The 23,735-nt window shown below is 36.9% G+C and overlaps 1 protein-coding gene across 6 annotated transcripts in view; it reads right to left on the bottom strand.

The window, feature by feature from the left end:
• Positions 1-23,735, bottom strand: part of LOC149541831 (BAG-associated GRAM protein 1-like) — a 257,279-nt gene that overhangs the window by 194,665 nt on the left and 38,879 nt on the right. For all 6 annotated transcript variants that reach the window (XM_089796903.1, XM_089796905.1, XM_089796904.1 and 3 more), the window contains one exon: positions 7,968-8,043. In XM_089796903.1, the coding sequence (XP_089653029.1) occupies positions 7,968-8,043 (76 nt within the window). The remainder of the gene's footprint in view (positions 1-7,967; positions 8,044-23,735) is intronic.

Consider the following 23,735-nt stretch of genomic DNA (forward strand, 5'->3'; position numbering starts at 1 on the left):
ACGGATGCCTTCTATTCTCCCGTGGATGCTTCTATCTCCACGGATAGTATTGTTTATGCAGGTTGGCGGACCTTGTTTCCCGCGAACTAATCTTCTCTTCTCCTGCAGATGATATCTCTTCTCCCGCGGATGTGTATCTTTCCTTCTCCCGCGGAGGTGTTATCCTTTTCCCACGGACATTTTCTTCGTCGCTCCAAGCATACTTTATGTCTTCCCACGAGCGAGACCCGTGGTGGAGTTTTCCCGCTGAGTTAACTGCTTCCCCGCAGGTTATCTTGTTTTTCCGCGGATAGGTGGCTGAGGCGTTAGGTTATCTTATTCTCTCTGCGGCTTGGACCTCTTCTTTCCGTGTGCACCATTTCCTCTTTTTCGTGATGGCATTCTATTCTTCCACGGTGGCTGCCTCTCTCTTCCGCGGACTTTGCAGTACGAGTTACCCTTTGTTTTTGCCACGCCTTATTCATTCATTTCCGCGGATGGTCTTCTATATGCTCACGAGTTATCTTTATAACCGCAGCTTGCTTCTCTTCCACAGCGTGTCTCTATTTCCGCGGGTTACACTATGCTTCTGCGGAGCTCTGTTTGAGTTCGACGGTCGGTGTTTAAATCCCGTGGAATGAATTTTCCTCCTCTTGATGCATCTTAAAGCAAAAGGTGAATATGGCACTTTAAACTGAAGGGATATTTTCGGGAAAGTTACGGGCAACTAAGTAGACATTATCAGAATCTATTAATAAATAAAAAAGATGACAGATTGAAACAGTTCGGAATGAGTAACGCATAATGCCAAAGGGAAGGGAAAACATAAGCAGTTGCTAGAAAGAGTGTGGGATCAAAAGAAAATAACAGAAATAGTGTGTTCCATGCAGTTTTGTATGGGTTTCGAAGTGCTAATTTGGTGCCCCCCGACCCCGTTGGGGGCGTTGCCCCCTAGACCCCCAGTCGCTATGGTTATCAGTCGTGCGAAGTGTGACCAATTGATGAGACCTGGAATTGTGGTAGACATAGTGTGTCAGAGGTGGAAAGATCAACGGAGCAAGTCTTTCGAGAGGGGTGATGCGCTGTGAGGCACTTGGAGTAGGTGTTGGGCGTGAAGCTGATCTATGCGGTAAATAGAAGTTGCGCAGGGAGGCGTACTACACTCTTTGGAGGAGTCAGGCAGATCAGGTAGAAGCTGAGAGAGCTCGCGAAGAGTCTGCTGCCAGGTTGGCTTCAGAGAGGGCAGCCTAGCAATCTAAGAGGGCGGCCTAGCGATCCGAGAGGGAAGCCCTGTTAGTCAGACAAAGTCAATTGGCAACAAAGAAGGGGCAGTTGGCAGCAGAAAAGGAGAAAGAGATGGGAGAAGTTGGAGCGATGATGCAGTTAGCGCTGGAGCTTCAGATGGAAGCGAAGGCCAAGTTGAAGGTTCGGAAGGAGCAGGTCTACAAACTTCAAGCTAAGCTAAGCGGTTTGAGAGCACAAACCCGCCCCCCTGCCTAGTATCTTGATTTCTAGTTTGATGTCATTAGTTGTGCAATTTTGTTGTATTGTCATCCGGAGACGACTGTTCTTTTTTAGGGGGGATGATGTAGTCAGTGAATAATTGTAAATGAGCTGACGGGTGGGTTAGTATGAATTATTTGCTATGTGGCGGACGGATTCCTTCGGGAACCTTCTGAAAGGCCCTTCAGTAAGTATATATACCCCCTTTGGGAGCACTGTATTCATCATAAGCATTATGTAATCTCTTGGCATATCCGAATAATAAAGGAAGTACTGTTGTTGTTGTTCTTGTTCATTGTCTGTGTGCATTAATCATTCAATCTATGCGGTAAACAATTTTAAGCATTTATTAATCTCTACCACCGCTTGGAGAAGCTTGTTTATTGATCTCTTGCTTACGGTTTAACTAGTGAAATAATTTTCTAAGGAAAATGCCTGTTCTCTCTGTTCTCTATGCCCTATTTCAAGTTAAGGTTCTTTTAACTTAGACATGTGTACTTTCATCTATCAATGAAGGTGATCTCTAGATGACTTCATCGATGAGTTTCAACAAATCTCTGTTATGGTTACAGATATGACAGATCAACATAAGGTAATGTTGTTCACTAAGGGCTTACAGGACAGAGTCAGAGGTTTGGTCAAGGTCCTTAAACCAAACTCATTGGATGATGCTATTAAGATTGCACATGATCTAGACTCACCTTCTTCGATACAACAACCTCCTAAGAAAACTTATAAGGGGTCCACTTCATTCCAGAAGAACAAGAATCAGCAAAAAACTTTCCCCCCAAGGCTGGACTTTGAAACACGGAATGATTTGAGGAGGAAGAAGCTATGCTTCACTTGTAGGGAGCCATGGACACCAGATCACAAGTGCCTAGGCAAGGGGAAAATACATTATGTCGAAGTCTTTTCGGAAGAGGAGGATGAGTAGCAAGGAGGTAGCGATGTTGATGATAGCGAAAAGGAAGAAAGTGAGGCGCATCCTCCTCAAGAGAGGAAGAAGGAACCCACTCCAAAATAGTCTCCTATCATAGCTTCCCTTTCTAGCAATCCCACGAGTCACCCCTTTCGCTTGAAGGGTGTAGTTAGAGGGCAATGTATTGTGTGCCTTTTAGATACAAGTGCATCACATAATTTCATAAGCGCACGTTGGGTATCAAAGAGAAGGTTACAAGTTGATGATATACCCAAGTTCGAAGTTAGGGTAGTAGGAGGTGATAGATTAAGGTGCATAGCAAAGGTGTCAGGGCTCTCGATTCACTTTGATGACTCTCATTCAGATGCAAATTTTTATGTAGTTGACTTGGACAGGTTAGATGCCATGTTGGGTCGGCAGTGGTTACAAACAGTTCACAAGTACACAATTGATCATGGTAAGATGCAGCTAGAATCTGACAAACTGTAGGCTATTATGAGGCATGATGACATAGAGTGGGTAGCGCACTGTTTCATTTCCTCTAAGGATACATTAGGTTCAAGATAGCAGCTTCATGTTGACATTCAGCTAGTGCTTGACAAGCACAAGAGGGTTTTTGAAGACAGACCCCAAGGCATTCCCCCAAATAGAGGGTTTGATCATATCATTGAGTTAGAAGAGGGTGCCAAACCCGTCATTACCACTCTTTATCGTCACCCCAGGCACTATAAAGAGGAAATAGAAAGGATGATTAAGTAACTCTTAGACATGGGACACATCAGACCAGCTCCAGCCCTTTTGCTTCTTTAGTAGTTTTGGTGAAGAAGGATGGTACTCTTCGCATGTGTATTGATTACTGAGCAATCAACAAGAGGACCATAAAGAATAGGCACCCCATTCCTTGCATTAATGAGTCATTAGACGAACTACATGGGGCAGTCTATTTTTCGAAGATAGATCTTAGATCTTGATGCCATCAAATATAGGCTCATGAGGAGGATGTGCATAAGACAATTTTTCGATGCCACTACAGACACTATGAGTTCTTAGTTATGCCATTTGGGCTCATTAATGCGCCAACCACATTTCAGTCATGTATAAACCATATTTTTGGGAAAACACTTGCGCAAGAGCTTGTTGGTATTCTTTGATGATATCTTGGTTTTCATCAGAACTCGGGAGGAGCATTTGCAACTCCTTCTTAGCATTATGGAAGAGCATTCATTGTTTGCAAAGGAATCAAAGTGTAAGTTTGGATTGACTAAGATTCTTTACCTTGGACACGTGATTGGTGCAGATGGGATGAAGGTAGACCAGGAAAAGATACAAGCAATCCCTAATTGGCCGCCTCCAAAGAATGTATCAGATTTGAGAGGCTTCCTTGGTCTTTGCTCTTATTACAAGAGGTTTGCTAGAGGCCTCTCCCAGAGAGTAACTTCCCTCCTCGATCTCACACCGAAAGGGGCATTCACATGAACAAATGATGCAGAGGTGACCTTTGATAAGCTCAAGAAAGTGATGAGCACATGCCCAATTCTAGCACTTCTCAAATTCTATCGCCCTTTTGTCCTAGAGTGTAATGCTTCAGGGAGTGGAATTGGCACAGTTCTGATGCAGGATAGGCATCCGATAGCTTATGAGAGTCGGAAGCTCAAAGAACAGTGAGAGATTGTACTCCACCTATGACAAGGAGAAGCTAGCCATTATGCATGCCATTACTAAGTTTAGACAGTACTTGGTGGGTGGCAAATTCACAGTTATGACGGACTACAACAACTTGCAATATTTCTTAGAACAGAAGGATCTCAATGAAAGACAGCAAAAGTGGGTCAGCAAGATTCAGACCTATGATTTTGACATCGAGTATGTCAAGGGTAAGAACAATATAGTTGTTGATGCGCTTTCAAGGAGACCTTTTGTAGTAGAGTGTTGTGTCATTTCAAAGATATCAGCAGATTGGAAGTCCCAATTACTGGTTGAGTATTCTAAGAATACTTAAACTTGTCAGATCATGGATGGGCAGCTCTAGTATAGCAAGTATAAGGTAATCAATGATGTGATTTTTTATAAGGATAGGATCTATCTTGTGCCAGAGACTAAGCTCAAGGGAAAGATTATGGAGACTCTTCATGATGCACCATAAGCCAGACACCCAGGTTTCTTCAAAACCTATAAGCAGATCAGAGAAAGGTTTTCATGGAAGGGCCTCAAGGACGATGTCCTACAACATGTCAAAGAATGCCAGACTTGTCAGCAGAAGAAGTCGGAGCACAAGTTCCCAACCGAATTATTACAGCCACTCCCTATTCCAACACAAAAATGGGAGAGTATCTCCATGGACTTCATTACAGGATTGCCGAGAGTGCAGGGCAAAGATTCCATTTTTGTGGTTGTGGATAGATTGACTAAGTTTGCTCATTTCTATGCTATAGCAGCGGATTGGTCGGCCTCTCAAATAGCCGAGTTGTTTTTTCAAGAGCTTTTTCGTCTACATGTTCTTCCTCGGCCCATTGTGAGCGACAAGGATAGCAGATTTCTCAGCACTTTTTGGCAGGAACTATTCAGATTGACAGGTATGGAACTGACACCCAGCACGAGTTACCACCCACAAATGGACAGGCAAACTGAGATAGTAAACAAGTGGGTGGAGAGTTATCTCCAAAGCTTTATAGCTGGACAACAGAGAACTTGCGTTAAATGGTTATATTTAGGGGAGTACTACTACAACTCCTACCACATGTCCATCCGAATGACACCATTTCGAGCTCTTTATGGCAATGAACCTCTATCATTTGTAGATCTGGCCTTACAAGACAGCAAAGCACCGTTAGCTAGAGATTGGATACAGGATCAGCAGGACATCCGCAGGTCTCTTCGAGAGAATATGCTATAGGCTCAGAATGACCATAAGATGTACGTTGATCGCCACCACACTAAGCGGAGTTTTGAGGCACAAAAACGAAAGACCCAGAAATTTTGGAGGATGACCCAAAAGAGAGCTCAAAATAACCCAGAAAGAAAATGTTGTCGATTTTTAGATCTGCTGGCTCAAAATTTGAGGCACAAAAATTGAGGGACCCAGAAAAATCTAACAAAAACCCAATGTAGCTCTTGAAAAACCCACCAAGAATCTAAAATTTAAAAAAAAAATTATGAGCTCAAAATTTAGGGTTTTGAAGAAAACCCTACTTACCTGCAAAACAATGGTGGTTCTGGGCAAAAAGGTTACAAAAACTATCAAAAAATGGTAGTTTGAATTGACGACCAATGTTGGAAGGAGGGCACGATAGTATGGAGGGGGAAGAACGTTTATAAACTTTGAAAAAACAATGCCCAGAGGTCACACAAACAAAGGAAAACGAAGCACGGATTGATCCAGTTTCGAGTATGAAAAACGACCTTCATTTTTCAAATTTGTAGAGTAGTTATCTGGCGGGCAAAAACAACTTGCAAAATCTATTGCTTGACCCTATAAATAACTGTAAAATGCAGAAATATCGCGAGCTCCTTGAAGGTTTCAGACGCAATTTGCAAACGACCAAAGAAAATCGCATTTTGATTTGCAAAAAACATCCAGTCATGATTTGCAAATACTGGGATTAAAAATCCAGTCATAATTTCTCAAGAAAAAACAGAAAACCTTAGACAAGCTTTATAGAAATCTCAGAAATAATTTCAAAAATTCGTAGCAAATAATTTCAAAAAAATTATAAAATTTTCTAGAAAATTTGAAGTGACTCTGATACCATATTATGAAATAATTGGAATATATTGCTTGTTATTAACAAAGACCGAAAGGTCATTATATACAAAAAATGGAACGGCGTTTCCTTGGGAAACGATTGTAAAGAATAGAAACATTCTATTCTAGCTAAAAGAAAGCTAAAAAAACTACAGCTAACTAAGCTAACTAAATATATACAATAGATTACCATTAACTAATAATAGACGATTATCTATTTATCATAATACAAAATATGTATATGCAGACATTAAGGTATAGAACCATTGATACTACTAGATTAAACAGCAAATTGAAATAAATGATGAATTGCCCGAGCAAATATTAGACAAGTTGAATCTAGTCGATCATTCTCCAAAATCTGATGTATGTGCTTTAAATTGATTATGGGTATATCTGTGATGACACGGCCATGCCAGAAATTTGTGATGTCCCAAACTTTGCACCTTGCATAATGCCAGTGTTCCTAGCGGGGTTGGTTTATTATTCGGTTCCCGTCTACCATCAAATTGTGTAGGGGACCCTTTCAAGGACTCAATTGAGACATATCAGCTGAGGGCCAATTTGATAACACTACAGTAGTGTACATTTACTATATTATTTCTGCACACCTATCTCATTACCTAGTGTCATAAAGCTTGCCCGTACAAATATTCCCTCCCACTTCTACAAATCTCAAAATTTAATGAACAAACCTCCAAATCCTTCCAATAAAGTTATTAAGCAGGGTCTTAAAATATATGAAATCATAAAGTTTATTCACACTTTAATATACTTGGTTAGTTATGTGTAGGTTACTTATTAGGGTGGTTAGAGTAGTTACCGTTGTTTCAGCTCTTAATGAGTATTGTTCTGTCATTTGAAATGGCAGGTGTACTATAAATGTAGTAGATGTAATAGTAACTTTCTGATTCTATATATCTTGGTCCTCCTCTTTGTGAAGTCTTTCAAGCCATTTTCTCTCATCTCACATCTTTACAAATAATCACAGAATGGTGCTTAACAACCTTATGAAACACAATAAGTATGCAGCTAGACAATTGTAATATACAATGAAGAATAAAAAACTGTGTTGTATGTTTTACATCATATCACACAAACCCTATGAGGACTGTGTTAAGAAATTAAAAATTTAAACTAGAAATGCTAATTCTGTATAATCTATATGAATGAAACAATGGTAGAGTAGTATACAGAGTCCTTAATGGAAAAATATAACAATACATAAACACAAAGACGACAGTATGTGTACCATGGGAAAAAAACTGATCCTCCACAGCAACACAAACTCAATGTGTTATCTCAAGAATGAGATTACTCTACAGTTACAGAGCTTTTCTTTAGCAACATTAAATAGCCTAATTACACTCCTCAAGTGATCAATGCAAAAGCATACATGTATCACACATCCCACTCCATGCCATCCACAAGATCCTCGACCATACATGAACATTAACATGCGCCAATGGATGTGCATACCATTACTTGTATGCTTCTTAATAGAAAAAAGCTTGAACAAAGTAATGCAATATTACACAAACCATGAGCCAAAAACCTTGTGCTCAAGCGTCTCAAATAAGAATGCCCTAAAATAATTCAATGTTCAAACAGCTTACACTGTAGCATTCCCATGTGATCAAACTTTTAATTGGGTGGAGTTATCATCTATACAAACCCTAAAATGTTCACATATTTAGCACATTTTGATTATATAAAAGATGTCATGAATGAATAAAAGAAATTAATTGTTACAAAACATTCGTAATATGTGCCCTATGTTAGCATATATTACATTTTACAAAGCAAGAAAATTATTATAGGTACCTGTACAGGAAGTTCTTCCACATAAAAATCAAATTCTTCTCCCCACAAAGGATTCCTTGAGCCAGGGACCATGGAACTGCAAACAAACAATAGAAAAATATTAAGCATGAATACTATTCTGAAATGAGGTCACATGGTGTCTCGTCCACCCATGCTTCTTGTATTTTTTCTCATTGATACACAGGACTACAAAAGAACATGATACTTTAAAAAAAGGAGAACTAACTCCTCAAAACCTAAAATTCAATCTCAGAGACTATAATAAATTAGATATGAATGGATAGTTACCAATTACATTTCCAAGTGTTTGAGCACATATACATCTTTTTATCAAGCACATAAAAAATTTATTTTATGCTTACAAGCAATCTGTTGATGTCCAGCAATATTTCAGTCACACTAGAATGCATTTGTTGAAAGAGGTTAAAAGAAAACAAACATTAACTTATTCTAAACCATATTGTTGAGCCCTAGTGGATCCTGTAAACATTCCTCTTCTAAAACAAAATAAACCACATGATTTACTTTGCACATGAAGACGTATTATACAAGAATACAGACAAAGCCTCTTTTTCTGTATAAAAAACATTTAATTTGAAATCATTTTAAGAATCATATAGCATTTGCTCCACAGGCAATGAACAAACATAAATGCAGTACGGACTTGGGTGGGTACCAAGTGCACCTGATAATGCATTAAACTTGACAAAGTATGTTATTGACACCAGAAACAACTGGTGAAGAGACTCTACATTTATATGCACTACACAAGTGGGAAAAAACATCATCAGATAAAGGCATCTAATTAGAATAAATTAGATGATAAAAATGAAAAATTTGACCCGTTTACGTCAAGCGTGACCTGTGATCAACCTAGATATTTGGATGGATGCATCACCAATAGGGCTTAGATTTATACCTAGGTGTTCTTTCCAAGGTCTATGCTACTGAAATGACAACATAGAGCCGTAATAAATGCATTCTGCTTCTTATAGCCATCCCTACCTCATATATTCATTATGTAATCTTAAACGTGCTCATTCATGGCGTTTGATTTTTATACTCCATATATGCTGTTGCTTTAAATTTAAAACTTTTCTATTCACAAGAACAAAAGGTACAACAAAGAGCATTATACCTCTTCGATTTCATCTGAAATTAATAAATTCATTTCCTTTTTGCTCTTAAGGACAAAAGATATCAAGTTGTTTAATAGAAAGAAAGAAACTAAAAGATATCTTGCTTGGCACACAGAATTAAGTGAACCCATCCTCAGAGAAAACTCCACAGTGAGGCCTTCCCTTCTCTTTCCACTATCTCCTCTGGATATTTACAAGTTTACTGACATGTAAGGACTTCAAGGACACTGATCAGCATATTAAAAGTGTCCTAACATTGTAATGCTTTTACAACTTGCTGTAATTGTACCTTTACATCCTAGAGAACTACCAGTCAAGATTCTCTCAATCTCTACAAAATGAATGGATTAAGAAAAGAGCTGAATGGAACATAATTGCTTTGAAATGATTCAAGAAGCTCAAATTCAAAAGAAGCGGAAAAATGAGTCTAGGTAGCCTTGCTCCAACTGTTCATTAATGATATCAGTGACTTAGTAAGATGAGTTTGATAACTTCCATAATTAATTTTTGAATCAGAGCTCTCCTATTAAAACACATTTTCATCCTACAAAAGATTCATAATAGTATGATAGGAATTCACCTTCTAGCTTATCAAATCAGGTGCACTTTACTTCATCACATCTCCACAAGTGAAAATTGGTCTAGGTGTGTGACACCTTCAACCTTGCTAACTAATCCCTGTTTTCATTCTTCAGTGCCTCTGTCTTCCTCTTGCACTCTTTCAATGCAAAAACTTTAACTATTGAATTCTATTGGTACCTTAACATTTGTTTCTGCACTTTGTTGATGCCTTCGCCTCTTCTCCTACACTCTATTGGTGTTTTGGCATTTGGCTATTAGCTGATCCTCTATCTCCTTCGATTATAAAAACAGCAAAGAAACATTTTGTGAATCAATGAAAGCACAATCGCTTAGACATGGTTGCACTTGGGTCTCACAATTCAAAATTTGCATCAACAACAAATGCAAACATTCACGTAATGAGAGTAGATTTTCTTGCAGTGTGTATGTGCCAATCATACATCCATCAAATCGGCAATTTTCTTGTAGAGTGCTACTCACCATGGGTACTCTTCTCGCATTGCTATCAATATCCAGGTGTCATGATGCTTCTCTCTCACCTTACAAGGATCTCAAGAGTTTATGAGTAAATTTGTAGATTCCTATTAATGCATAATATGCTACTGCTATAGAAACATCCATTTTGAACAATCTGCAGCAATTCAAAATTTGCACCAACAACAAATGCAAACATTCATGTAATGAGAGTAAATTTTCTTGCAGTCTGTATGTGCCAATCATACATCCAAGAAATTGGCAATTTTCCTGTCAAGTACTACTTACCATGGGTACTCTTCTCACATTGCTATCAATAACCAGCTGCCATGATGCTTCTCCTTGCAAGGCATGCTAGAGTCCTATTAATGCATAATATGCTGCTGTTATACAAACATCCATTTTGAACAATATGCAGCAATTCAAAATTTACACGAACAACAAATGCAAACATTCATGTAATGAGAGTAAATTTTCTTGCAGTCTGTATATGCCAATCATACATCCAAGAAATTGGCAATTTTCCTGTCGAGTACTACTTACTATTGGTACTCTTCTCACATTGCTATCAATAACCAGCTGCTGTGATGCTTCTCCTTACAAGGCACTCTAGAGACCTATTTATGCATAATATGCTGCTGTTATACAAACATCCATTTTGAACAATCTGAAGCAATTCAAAATTTGCACCAACAACAAATGCAAACATTCATGTAATGAGAGCAAATTATCTTGTAGTCTGTATGCGCCAATCATACAACCAAGAAACTGGCAATTTTCCTGTCGAGTACTACTTACCATGGGTACTCTTCTCACAATGCTATCAATAACCAGCTGCCATGATGTTTCTCCTTACAAGGCACTCTAGAGTTTGAGTAAATTTGTAGATTCCTATTAATGCATAATGTGCTGCTGTTATACAAACATCCATTTTGAACAATCTGCAGTAATCACATTCCACATGCATACAGAAACTCAAATTGCATGCAACAATCTCACCACAGCTACAACGACTTCCTGCATGCATACCGTAGTCATCATTTTGCTTAGCCATTTTACAGCAATTGATGAGTATACAAACATGTGGATATTAATGTCATTTCAAGTATATGTGTTGAATTGCAGGGAGAATGTGGAACCAAAGTGCTCACCATAGTGATTCTTTGGTGTTCCATCTTTAGTTGGAGTGCCTTCTCTACTTACAGTCTCTCTATCTCACCTATCTTTTCATGTGCTAAAACAAGTGGCAGGAAAACATGCATAACTTGCAACAGGGTGGTCATTCCCTATGTCTCAGCCTTGCACCTAACATTGAGTATATGAAACTTGCATGTTCAAACTATAAAATACAAAAACTCAATTCATGGCTACAGACAATTTTTGGGCTCAATAAAAATTCCTAGATGTTTGACATAACTTCCTGGAATGCCTTAAATAGATCATTTTAAGTTCTACAGCTTAAAAAAGGCCCCAGCAACCTCCCAAAATCCAAAGTTATGACCTTTGAAAGTTGGGCCTCATGCACTAGAAGTGTAAAACGTATTACGTCTTCCTAAAAGCAAATACAACATCAAGACATTTTACTTCTTCCTTTTCCAAGCTCTATTTAAAACTAGGGAGAGGTAATAACCATAGGGTCCAGTCCTAGGAGCCTGTTGTGCCTATGCTTCCTCACTCGACATGACAGGTGTTGGCTCAGCCTCCATCCTAGATGCAAATGTTACTGGCACTAGCAATGACTCCACATCATCATCAACCTCCTCATCCTCTTCAATGTCATCCAATGTGAATCCAAATCCACCCCCCTCCTCCATAGCTTGCCTCTCCAAATCATAGATGTCATCCTCAATAAAAATGGAGGCTTCTCCTTCATTGTTCAATGATTGTAAGGACCTATATCATACAAATCAATTAGACCACCTAATATTTCCTCTACCTCCCTTGTGGACAACCAAAGATTACATTGCACAAAGACAAGGTCACTAAGACAATTTTGAGCTAATGCATTGCTCTTCTTTGTGTTGATAGCCTTGAACTATTAATAATTGGTAGTTTTAGTTAGGATAAACTATAGTGCAAATATACTATATTTATATATATAAATATATATTATATATAAGTGTGAGATATAATATATATATTTAATCTATTAAATATATTAGACATTTATTTTTCATTATAGTAATTACATTCTAATGAATAGACATGTCCTGTGAAGAGACATGTCTATCCATACTTCATCCTATATTAGAGAGATGGCTGCCATTTGGAAAGTACATACCAAATACAATGGCAGTACTATTACATTTGCAACAGATCTGGAAAACACTAACATGAACAAGCTCCAATTGCACTTCGAGCTGGATGAACTAGAAATCTTCACTCCTTGGCACAAAATCATTGCAAATGACCCCCATCAAAGGTTGGGAGGGTGCTTTTTCACAAGAGGAGCAAAAGAAATCAGTCAAAATGAAATCCAAATAAGGTTTTTGTATCCCAAGCATTATATTCTACTACTGCTGAGTTTTTGGCAAAAACATGGCAAGTTTTAAAAAAACATTGCTAGCTTTGACAAAAAAAATTGATAAGTCTGCAAGTTTTTAACTAGTTTTGATACTATGGTTTGCACACTACTATTTATAGGAGGCTTGAGATTAAGGTGTTCCATAGTGATTTTGTAGATATTGTTAATTGCTCTAGATCTCTAGTTGATGACACTCCTCTAAAGGTTAAGTCTGCAATCATTTATATTGTTTTTAATTTGCTAAATAATACATTAGGCTGGAAGCATGGGATATTTCTCCCAAAAGGGTTTTCCCCACATTCTCCTATCATGCCATGATTTTGTTACTATAGTTTATGTGTTACTCATTTGTAATTGTAAAGACCTCAAAATTTGCAAAATACTCTCATCTAAGATTAGGATTATATAGGAAGTGTTTCTACTTAGCTTGCTTCTTTTCGCTACTTACTCCTACAAATGGATTTTGTTCCTTTCTTGTTTTGATCAACATATAAAGCATATATAATTTTGGTATGATTTCTTAGGTGGGCTACTCAATAGGAGTGTTATTCATATGAATTCAAACTAAACTCATTGTAATTACCCTAATCTAAAATCGAAAAATTTCTTCTTACCATCAAACACTTGCAAGAAACGTGAAAACTCTTCCATGACGTTGATCCCTCGTGCTGTCTTCTTCTTTAGACAGCGTGGCTTAGTTATTTGTTAGCTCTTCACTACTGAGGGTCTGCACAACCTCCTCCTTCCTGTTTGTAGATGCTTATTCTTGAGCTGGCCTTTGAGTCATGTCCCCATTTTAAGAAGAATTTTTATTATAATCAAATAATAGAGTATTATTAAATAAATAATGATAGTAGAGTTTTAGGTGACTCTACAACACCCCCAAGATCAAATGAAAGACCAAGATAACTTCCACAAGAGAATGGCAAGACAATTGCATGAAGATGCAAGAATGCTATTATTGATAATGGACTTGATTGACATCCAATGGATTTATTTGAAATGTACATAATAGGCCTCCTTATATAGGAGAGGCGATAAGAAACAATGATAAGGAGAAGATAAGCTATCACCCACACAAGGTAGAATCACATGACCACCAAAGGTGGATCATCCTCTATTATGCAATGAAGTATGTACGATGATGAGGATGATAATGTGATAAGCACACTAAAGGTGGAATGAGATAACAAATATGACCACCTAGAGTGGAATTCTCCTACACCATGTGTTTAGTTGAGATGCAAATTCCTAAGTGTCTCAATCACAAACCACTATGCAATGCATTATCCTAAGTAAACTTAAGTAAGTGTAATTAGTAAATATTTAATTACACCAACAATAGTAAACTTGTTAAAGTGATTAGATCTATTGCAGATTTAGACTGTGTGTCTCTTTTCAATTTCTTGACTCTTGAATAATATGCTTATTGACTTATGTTTCTCTTTTGCTAGCTATAATTAGAATGAGATAAGATAATGATATTAATCTCCAACAAAAGACCAAAAAGAGGTCTATGGGATTGAAAGATTACAACAGTTAGGCTTACAACAGCAGGAACACACAAAGGTGTCCAAAAATAAACGAATACAACCAAAGCAATAACCAACAAGAACAGAGAGCGCTAAGAGTCATTCTTGGGCGAGAAGAAATCAGTTACTAAATGATACACATGCCGATGTGTTGAGGCACTAGACTGTCTCTGGCTACTCATAAAAGAATATCGCTGGTGCAAATATCCAAAACGGGATTTGACACATCTGGAAAGCCCATAAGAATGAATAGAGTTGGAAGGCCTTTTTACACCCTGCAAAAGAGATAATGGTGTAAAAAAGGCAATAATGAGCTGAGTAGATGAGTGTCACTGAGGAAGCAGTGACTAGATCGTGCTATCACAGAGCGTGGTGGCCTCATGAAGATAAAGTGCAAAGCATCTCTGATCATAATAGTTGAAAAAGTCATAGAGAGAAAAGCACTCCCAGAACAGACAGAAGAATCTCCCTCTCATCTCATAGTAAATAGGGCATTGAAAAAGGAAATGAGCCTCATTCTCCACTTCTCCTAAAGTACAAAGCATACAAATCCGCTCCCCACTAACAATATGATGATCAATCTGAGCTCGAAGACGGTGGGAACCAACTCTAAAAGAACCTAAAGAGATTCGCAGGGCATGAGACCACCTCTGTGAAAGTTAGCTAGGACAAACAATGATCCCATCAAAAATCTCCAAAAACTGCTCTGCATAAAAGGACATCCGCGGGTGTAACCCGCCAGAAGGGTTAACCCAAGTAGTGGTAATGTAACATCTATAGATATCGAGACAAACATGCTCATTCAACTCCTGCCATGATATCTATTTCTCAATTAGAGAAGAGATACTGAAACAATGCAAAAGAGTTCTAATTATTGTATTTACAAATCATAATGTATTTACCATAGACTGATCATACTCCAAGAGGCTTTCACTAATTGATTTTGGTGTTCCTCTGGGTCCAATCGGATCTGATATATATATGAATTAAATTCAAAAGAAGGGACATGCTAATGAATAAACATGTCTCTAAATAGTGTCGTTTCATAACTAGAAACATAGCCCAATAATTATCAGGAGTTTACACAATAATTAGCAATAACAATTGTGTATGGTTGATACCATAATCAACGATCTGTATAAGCAATGACATCAGACTTGATCTGATGAGAATCTCAGCACTATTGATCATAACTTGATCAGAATTATATTCGGGACATGATCAATGATAATCTGCAATGTTATGTATCAAACAGATATGCAGATCAATAATTTACTTGGAACTAATATATTATATTTCGATCTGGCTATGAATAATAATTAATTTCAAAGATAGGATCAATACAATGATATTATTTCAAGCAATTAAATATGTATGTATATATATCAATATACAATGTATATTGATATACATATACAAGCATATATTTATATCATAGTAATGATAATTATAATTCATAATCATCTGACCAAAGCTATTATTTTCAACAAAACTTATATATTAAAATTAATATTTGAATATAAAAATAAGAAATAATTATAAAATATTATTAAACATGATATAAATAATAACATATGATATAATCTGCCAATAGTGGCATGTTGTGATGGTTAAGTTGTTGTGTTGTTATCCTTGCCATCAAGATTCAAATCTCATGGGGATGAGGTCCCCCATTTGTGGCCTCACTGGTTCATAGCTCAAGGTCAAAGCGTTTACCCCTCTTTAAAAAAAAAAATTTTAAAAACATATGATATAATCTATTATCAATAAAATAAGATTTAAAAATATATTAACAAATAAATAATAATAATATTACAATAAATGGATAAATAAATAAAACTAACTACAAGAAACAATATTGTAAAAAGTATGTCATCTTTCTAAATAGAATGTAATAATAAATGATAATAAACTTAAAATAAATACGTAAATAAATAATATAATATAAAATAATAGAAATTGACTAAATCTAATAAAAGGTCAAGAAATATTTAATAAAGAGTTTTGACTCTTTCAAAATAAGATATAAAAAGGGATGAGAGTTGATTTGAAAGAGGGGAGAAAGGAACACGGGGAGAAGATAGGAGTTAAAAATAAGGATTAATGGAAGAGGAAAGGAAAGAGAAGAATATAGAAGAGATTTTTAAAAAGTTTTCAATGATGAAAGTATGGGATTCTTCAAAAGGGTTGTAATTAAGAATGGTTGTGGCTCTTTGAAAAGGTTGTAATTACGAAGTTTTGTGACCTTTCAAAGGATTATGATTATGAAGCGTTGTGACTTTTCAAGACATAAATGACAAATAAAACACAATTTATAAATTACCATTGAATAAGGAAAAATGGAGAATCGTATCAAAAAGAGGAAATACAATATGATAACAAAAGTGATATAATTGCATACCTCTTGGCATATATTTAACAGAAGAAGCAAGGCAGCACTAAAAGATGATAAAGGTGCCATAAAGGTATGTGTAAAAGCTACGTTATATATTCAAAGTTTTCTTTGCATGCGTCACTATATACATGTTTGACTATATAAATATACATGTATATGGAAACTTACAAAAATGATATTTAAAATTTTGATATAATTTATATTGAAAATTTACATTAATCCAAAACAATGATATTTAAAATTTTGATAATATGTTCATTAAATATAATGAGTTAATTGATATGTTATAAGAGACCAATACAATATCCTTATGGGTAAGTAATTAATCAAGCTCCCATAGTGATAGTGTAGTGATTGAGAGCAGCTCTATATGAATGGCTAAATGCTCATGTAGGGATTGCGATCATCTCTATATGAATGGCTAAACTAGGATTGATGAAATATCATAGTGCCAATGTGAGAGGTTAGTATAACCTCTGTCTAAATGCCTAGATGAGAGAGATCTCTATAATGTTTGCATGAGAGATTGATGATATTTATCTAACCGACATGCCTGAGGAATTTCTATAATGTCGGTATGAGAGATTAATGATATCCATCTGACCGACATGCTTGAGATTAAGGAATCTCTATAATGTCAATATGTGAGATTGATCATCTCTATTTGACCGACATGCTTGAGATTGAGGAATTTTTGTAATGTCGGTATGTGAGATTGGTGATCTCCATCTGGCCGACATCTCTAAGATTTGTTAATCTCTATGATGTTGATATGCCAAACTAATAATCTCCATCTAACTGATATGCCTGAGATTAGAAAAACAATGTCAATATGAGATAATGATCTCTATCTAACCGATATGACTGAGATTAAAATAATCATGTTGTGCCTAAATATTCGGATGAGTCAACATATGAACATGTGATAAGGCCTTGGATAATGAAGATTGTGTAATAACAAAGGGTTGGGAAACCAGATATCAAGATGTCCTTAAGGTTCTGGGTTAGAATTGGGGTAAAATATCATATTTAGATGCGTTAATGTTTGATTCTGACATTTCTTTTGTAGTATCTACTCATCCAAAGCTAACACTAGTAGCTGGGATATTACAAACCTTGCAATTTGGTCGATGAAGTTGAGGAAAAATCATACAAAATTTTGCATCTTAGCGCCTACTAATCTTGCAACAAGTGCAATAACACTTGCTCATATGCTTGTACAATATTTTATTCTCGTCTTTCTCTTCATCACAAACTAAAGAGTGTTATTTGCCACTTGCATGACTTTTATTTCTTTCGAGCTTGTTCTCCTCTATGGTTTCAATAGTGGTGTGAGCTATTTGTCTTGTTCATTAAGTTCTTGGAATGTAAGTGATGAATTCATCTTCCAATGCATTGTTATGGACGCTCATCCCACAAAATCAACATGCATAGATTCAACAACAATTAGTGTCCTACATGTTCCCTTACAAGCCAACCAAAGCAAATAATAGGATTTTCCTTTTCTATATCGTTTCGACTTGCTTATAGATGATTCCATAATTTTATTAAAGTGGCAGTGTTTGACCTTCTTTATTGGGTTGTTTGGCTCTTCTTGGATAGTCTTTGCATCTCATATTTATACTAGCATACTACGATTTTTCTTTCAATAAAAAATTAAAATGTAAAGGTAGATAAGGCAAAGAACCTCGATCCCCTTCTATAAACATTTAGCAACAATACAAATATAATAAACACCCTTATATTTTATAATTTTCCAACTTAAAATAACATACAATGTGATGTCCTCATCATTTCTTGATCACCCAATTCCTCAGATGGGCAAGGTGAGAACATGCAGTGTACAAGACCACACATTTATCTAGAATGCAGCAACTTAGAATAGAACAAACTAGGCGGAAAAATAGCCAATTTCACTTCTTTAGTGAAGTGTAATATGCAAAAATTGAAAAGAAAGCACACTCCTCCACTTATTCAACTGGGATGAAGTTACAATAAACTCAACTAATTCTTGCTTATTCAGCAAGGTGGAATTACAGATCCTCCACTTATTCAATACTGAGAAACTACAACAATTCCACTTATTCAGTGGGATTAGTAAATATTTTCACATGTTTGGTGAGGTGAACAAATACATCAAAGAGAAAGAAAGAAACACAGAAGGTACTACCATCTAGGATAAAGTGTTGATCAAACTTTGTACATTTTCATTCTTAATTTGGGTATTATATTTGTTTATATTTTGTAAGCATATGTAGTCGGAATAAAGTAACTATTGTGTTTAATACTTGTTAAAGCTAGTCAAGTTGGGTAGTTAGGAGGTGAGGGAATGCGTCAGTTGGTTTCCAACCAACCAACCCTTCTATAAGTACTTGGAATATTGTCAATGTACTCATGTTGTTTTTTGGTATTAATAAAGAAACCATTTCCTCGCCTCCTAACTACCCAACCCAACTAAGTTTAACAAGTACTAAACACAATAGTTACTTTATTCCGACTACAGCATAGCATTTGCAAATCTTTATATTTAGTATATGGTTTTTACACATTTTATTCCTTGTTCTTAGTGCTTGTAATTTTTTACTTCTTTTCCTTGTTTTCTCTTGTTAAATTTTTGAGGTATCTTTTTATTTTTCTTTCTTTCTCTTCCAGGATACTACAACCAAGATGTCCCTCTTGGACTCCTTGGTCAAGCCGATAGTCCTCTACAATTCTATTGTCTGGGGGCTCTCTCTCTCTTGGAGTCTGATTGGGCTTTTGTCAAGAGAGTCTAGATCCTCCTTCGGCACATTATCAAATGTCATCGGTCCACTCCTCACAGTATTATCTTGGCCAAGTTAGGGACTCATTCTTTCAACCTCGGGGCCATCTTTGATTTGGTTTGGTTTCTACATCAGCTTAGGGGATTTGCAAACCCCACTGAGGGTCATCATAGATACTCTTACCTAGCTTATGCACTCCAAGATAGTGGTAGGTTCCAACCCTGCTAGCAAAGCTCATGGTTGGTTCGCCCAAGCCTCTACTCTTCTTAGTTCGGTTGGGATCGCAATGGACTGCCTTCCTCCCTTCCCGCTATCTTTGGATCACAACATTAAGTGATCCTCTGTGGGCTAAAAATTGTGTATGTCACTGACCACAACTTACAAATTTGTGACTTTAGGCAAAATTTCATGAGATTTCTCTCTCCTCTCAGCAATTGGGGAGGATCCCTTCTTACCACAGGTGGCTCCAATGGAAACTTAACTGGAAATTACAAATGGGCAGTTCAAAGCATTAAAACTCACAATCAACTCAAAAAAATGTCATCATATAACAGTTTGAATTGGCACAACGTCTCAAAACAAGCTGCCTCTTTTATTGAAAGAAATCTGATTTGCATCCAAGAACAAAGTCTTAGAGTACACATACAAATAGGCAAATTTTTCTTGCCATGTCAAAAGATGATTATTTACAATGAGTTCCCTTCTTTATATAAGAAAAAAGAAGACAGAGAAAGGTGGAAAGAAGAGGGGAAGCCCTCAACCACCTTGTTTTATTCAAAATGAACTCCTAACTAACTTTGACTTATTCAAAGTTGCATGCCTAATGCAGTTGCAACTTGATTATATATTACAACTTTGCATGTGATACTACCACAAGCAATTACATTTTGTCTCTCAATTACATGTAATATGCGAATTACAAATTACAAATACATGATGAAAATTACAATTACAAATTACAAATTAGTCGGAATTACAAATTACAAATACAAATATTTTATGTGCCTGACAAGACACGACTTCTATTACATCATGCTTTATTGGTCCTCATGTTGCTACAAGACGCCCAATGTTTTACGATTGTTGTGCTCATGTCTGGTGGAAGCATCTCAAAGCAGAATATGAATATACATTCTTGACTATTCCATTGGGTGTTCGTTGACCATTTTTTGGCTTGAAAGCACCCTGTGCTTGTAATCATTCTTTCACCTACTTGTAGGCTTCATTATGTAATCATACTTATTTCATGTCCTTTCTTCTTTGCATGCATAGATCCAGCTCTTTAGATGGGGCGTTACACTTAAAACTAGATTTTTTTTGGGAGCATTGCTTATGGAGCATGGCTGGAAACTTTTGAGATAGTGAATGAATGAAGGATTTTAATGACGTCCACGAGATCATCGGTCTAAGGGACCACAAAGAAAAACCATTAATCCCAATTCCTTTCCAGATCCGACCTCCTACTATGAATCTTGACAATCAAGCCAGCAATCTGTCGTATCTTATCATCATCAAACAAACTGTGTAAGCTTATGCCATCCCCTAAGATGACCCTGTATTGACCCTGAATATCCTCATATGCCTTGCAATCAGTAAAAAAGTGGCATCCCGTCTCAACCACTTCTTTTTCACAGACTTTGCGGATCCTCTCCTCCTGCTCCTCTTTAGGCTTCTCCCATCTACCAATTTCGCATCTGAGATGATGTGATCCAGTCCTCAACTGAGCAATTAACATCCTAGCCTTACTATTAATAGCTGACCCAAAATATGCTTGATCCCCATGCCCCTTAGAAGCATTAAAAATTTGATATAATGTGTCTTTTTCTGACCCATGTTAAGAGACCACATGGTAGTTTGAAATTTTCCCCAAACGAACTTCTTTATTTCCGCGTTAGTGATAGGACACTCTTGCAACTTGATATTCCACGTGCTCAACCACTTTATGTTTTGTTTCATCCAAGTTTCTACTAATAGGATTTCATAGGATACAAATGCCTTGACCTTGATATTAGCAGTGATTAGATGTTTCTGGATCCAATCTAGTTGTCTCCACCCACACTTTCTCATGCTGGCCCCCAAACCTCGCAACCATAGAGAACAACTGGAGCGACCAGCAAACCAAAAAGAATTTTATTGGTCTTCTAGTCCCATAGCTCAGTGTTCCTACATCTATTTTGCAGTAGATATAGCACTTTCCATTCCCCCTGTATCCTTTTAACTCTACAAGTCTCCCAACTGAGCCTCTGGCAGAAGTCAATCCCTAAATATTTGTATTCTTTTACCTTTTCTGAAAGATTGTCCTTTCTTTTCAAAGAAAAAATCATGATTTTTGTCTTGGATTTGTTCACCTGCATCCCCACTTCTTGACAAAAGTGTTCTAACGCCTTTAAGTGATCTTTTCATCCATGAGAAGTTTTTGATATTAAGATTAGATCATCCTAATAAAGAAGAATCTTCACCACATAGCCAGTTAACTAGACCCCTTCCCCATCAATTTCATCTAGCCAAGCTTATAGTTTATCAATATATAAGCCAAACAAAGGGAGGGATAATAAGCACCCTTGTTTCACACTAATATCACTCCCAAAACACTCGGAGATTCCCTCTTTAGTTCTGATTTTTGCTCTAACTGCCTCACAAAGTCTATGTACTGCTGCTTTGTACTCATCCAGGATGCTTAATTCTTCCATTCTTTTCCATAGTTTGTCTCTAGGTACCGTATCAAAGGCTTTCTTGAAGCCTACGAAGCAGCAAAAAGGTTCTCCCTCCTGGATGTCCCATACTTTCTCTATCAAATGTTTGAGTGACACAGTGATCAATAATAGAATGTCTTGGTCTAAAACCTGCTTGTCCTTTTGCTCTTTTTCCTTTCATTTCTGCCCATTTGTTGATCCTGTGTTCCACCATGCTCCCAAAATGTTTTTTGAATAGCGGGTTGACCATTATAGCACGGTAATTAGATGGGTTACTAATATCTCTGCTCTTAAATAAAAAGGTATAACCACACTGGTAGTCCAATCATCCGGAAAGCCGTCTTGAATGACCCTGTTAAAGATCCCCTTTATGTGAGGAGCTCGGAGATCAACTCCCCATTTCAAAAATTCAGCTTGCAGCCCCTCTATATCACTTGCCTTGCCATTTGCTAACTTCTTTATTCCAAGTTTGATGTCCTCTACTATGAAGAGCTCAAAAGAAGAGTTCACCACAGGAGGTGGTTCTTTCTCCTCAATGTGCTCATAAAGTAACTTCCCATATTCTAACCAATGGGCAGCAGTGATATGGTTTTCATTTTGTTCTTTCCTTTGCTGTAGTTCTTTCCAAAAGTCTTTGGGATTGTGTTTGCTTAGGGCTAAAAACTCCTCCCGTCTTGCATTTACATAATCTATTTTCTTTGACTCGACCAACTCTGTATATTTCTTCTTGTCCTCTTTGTTTGTATACTTGCCTTTCAAAGATCTCTTGGCTGCCTTGCACTCCTCGTCACACCACGGGTTAGCAGGAAAAGTATTTGCAGCCCTCTTTTTACTGCGAGATCTTTTAAATTCTTTTAGTGCTTTGTGAAGAATTGGGATAACCAAGCTGCTATGTACATGTTCTAGATCCATGTCAATCCATTCATCCGTGCTATTTGTAATTGTCTCAAGGAGTAGTTGTTTGAGAGAAGCCCTTAATATGTCCTTGTTTGCTTGATTTATTAGTATTCTCCCACTACTAGTGGCTGCTTTTTCCATGCAGAAGTCACATTCATTATGCATGTTATATGGGACCAAGTCCAAATTAAAATACAAAGGCATGTGATCAGATTTCATTTCTATAGGAGCTTCCCCAACATTGAAATCTATCACTCTGCGAATCCAATTTTGAGAGCAAATCACATAGTTCACCATGCTCTATCCATTGTATGTTATGCACATGCTGTCCCCAAATGTTGGCCAGCTGCTCATGCCATTGCAAACAACCATTCCAAAAAGACTACACATCCCCAAAAGTTCTTCCCCGAAATGCGAAACATCCCCTTTGTTGTCTTGAGAAGTTCTCTTCCAAAAGTGGTCATCATTTCCTTCTAGCCATAAAGGGTTATCTTCCCCTTCTTCTATGTACAATTGCAGAGATTGATTATTGGTCATCCTAGCATTGAAGTCGCTGACAAGCATAATTGCCCCTAAGTTGCTGAATAGAGATATGTCCTTTTTTAATGAAGCAAATGGGTCTTCGCTGTCCAAGTTTTGTCTCTTGTATAGTTTAGAGTTCTTTGGAGCGAAATAGCAGGCAACCAAACTGAAAATAGTTTCATCTATAGCAATTTGCAGCCATATGTATTGTTTGTTTGGATCTACTTTTAAAAGTTTTACAAATTTGT

Source organism: Cupressus sempervirens, chromosome 8, assembly GCF_028749045.1.
Source record: "Cupressus sempervirens isolate cs-2001-9-10 chromosome 8, ASM2874904v1, whole genome shotgun sequence".
Lineage (NCBI taxonomy): Eukaryota > Viridiplantae > Streptophyta > Pinopsida > Cupressales > Cupressaceae > Cupressus > Cupressus sempervirens.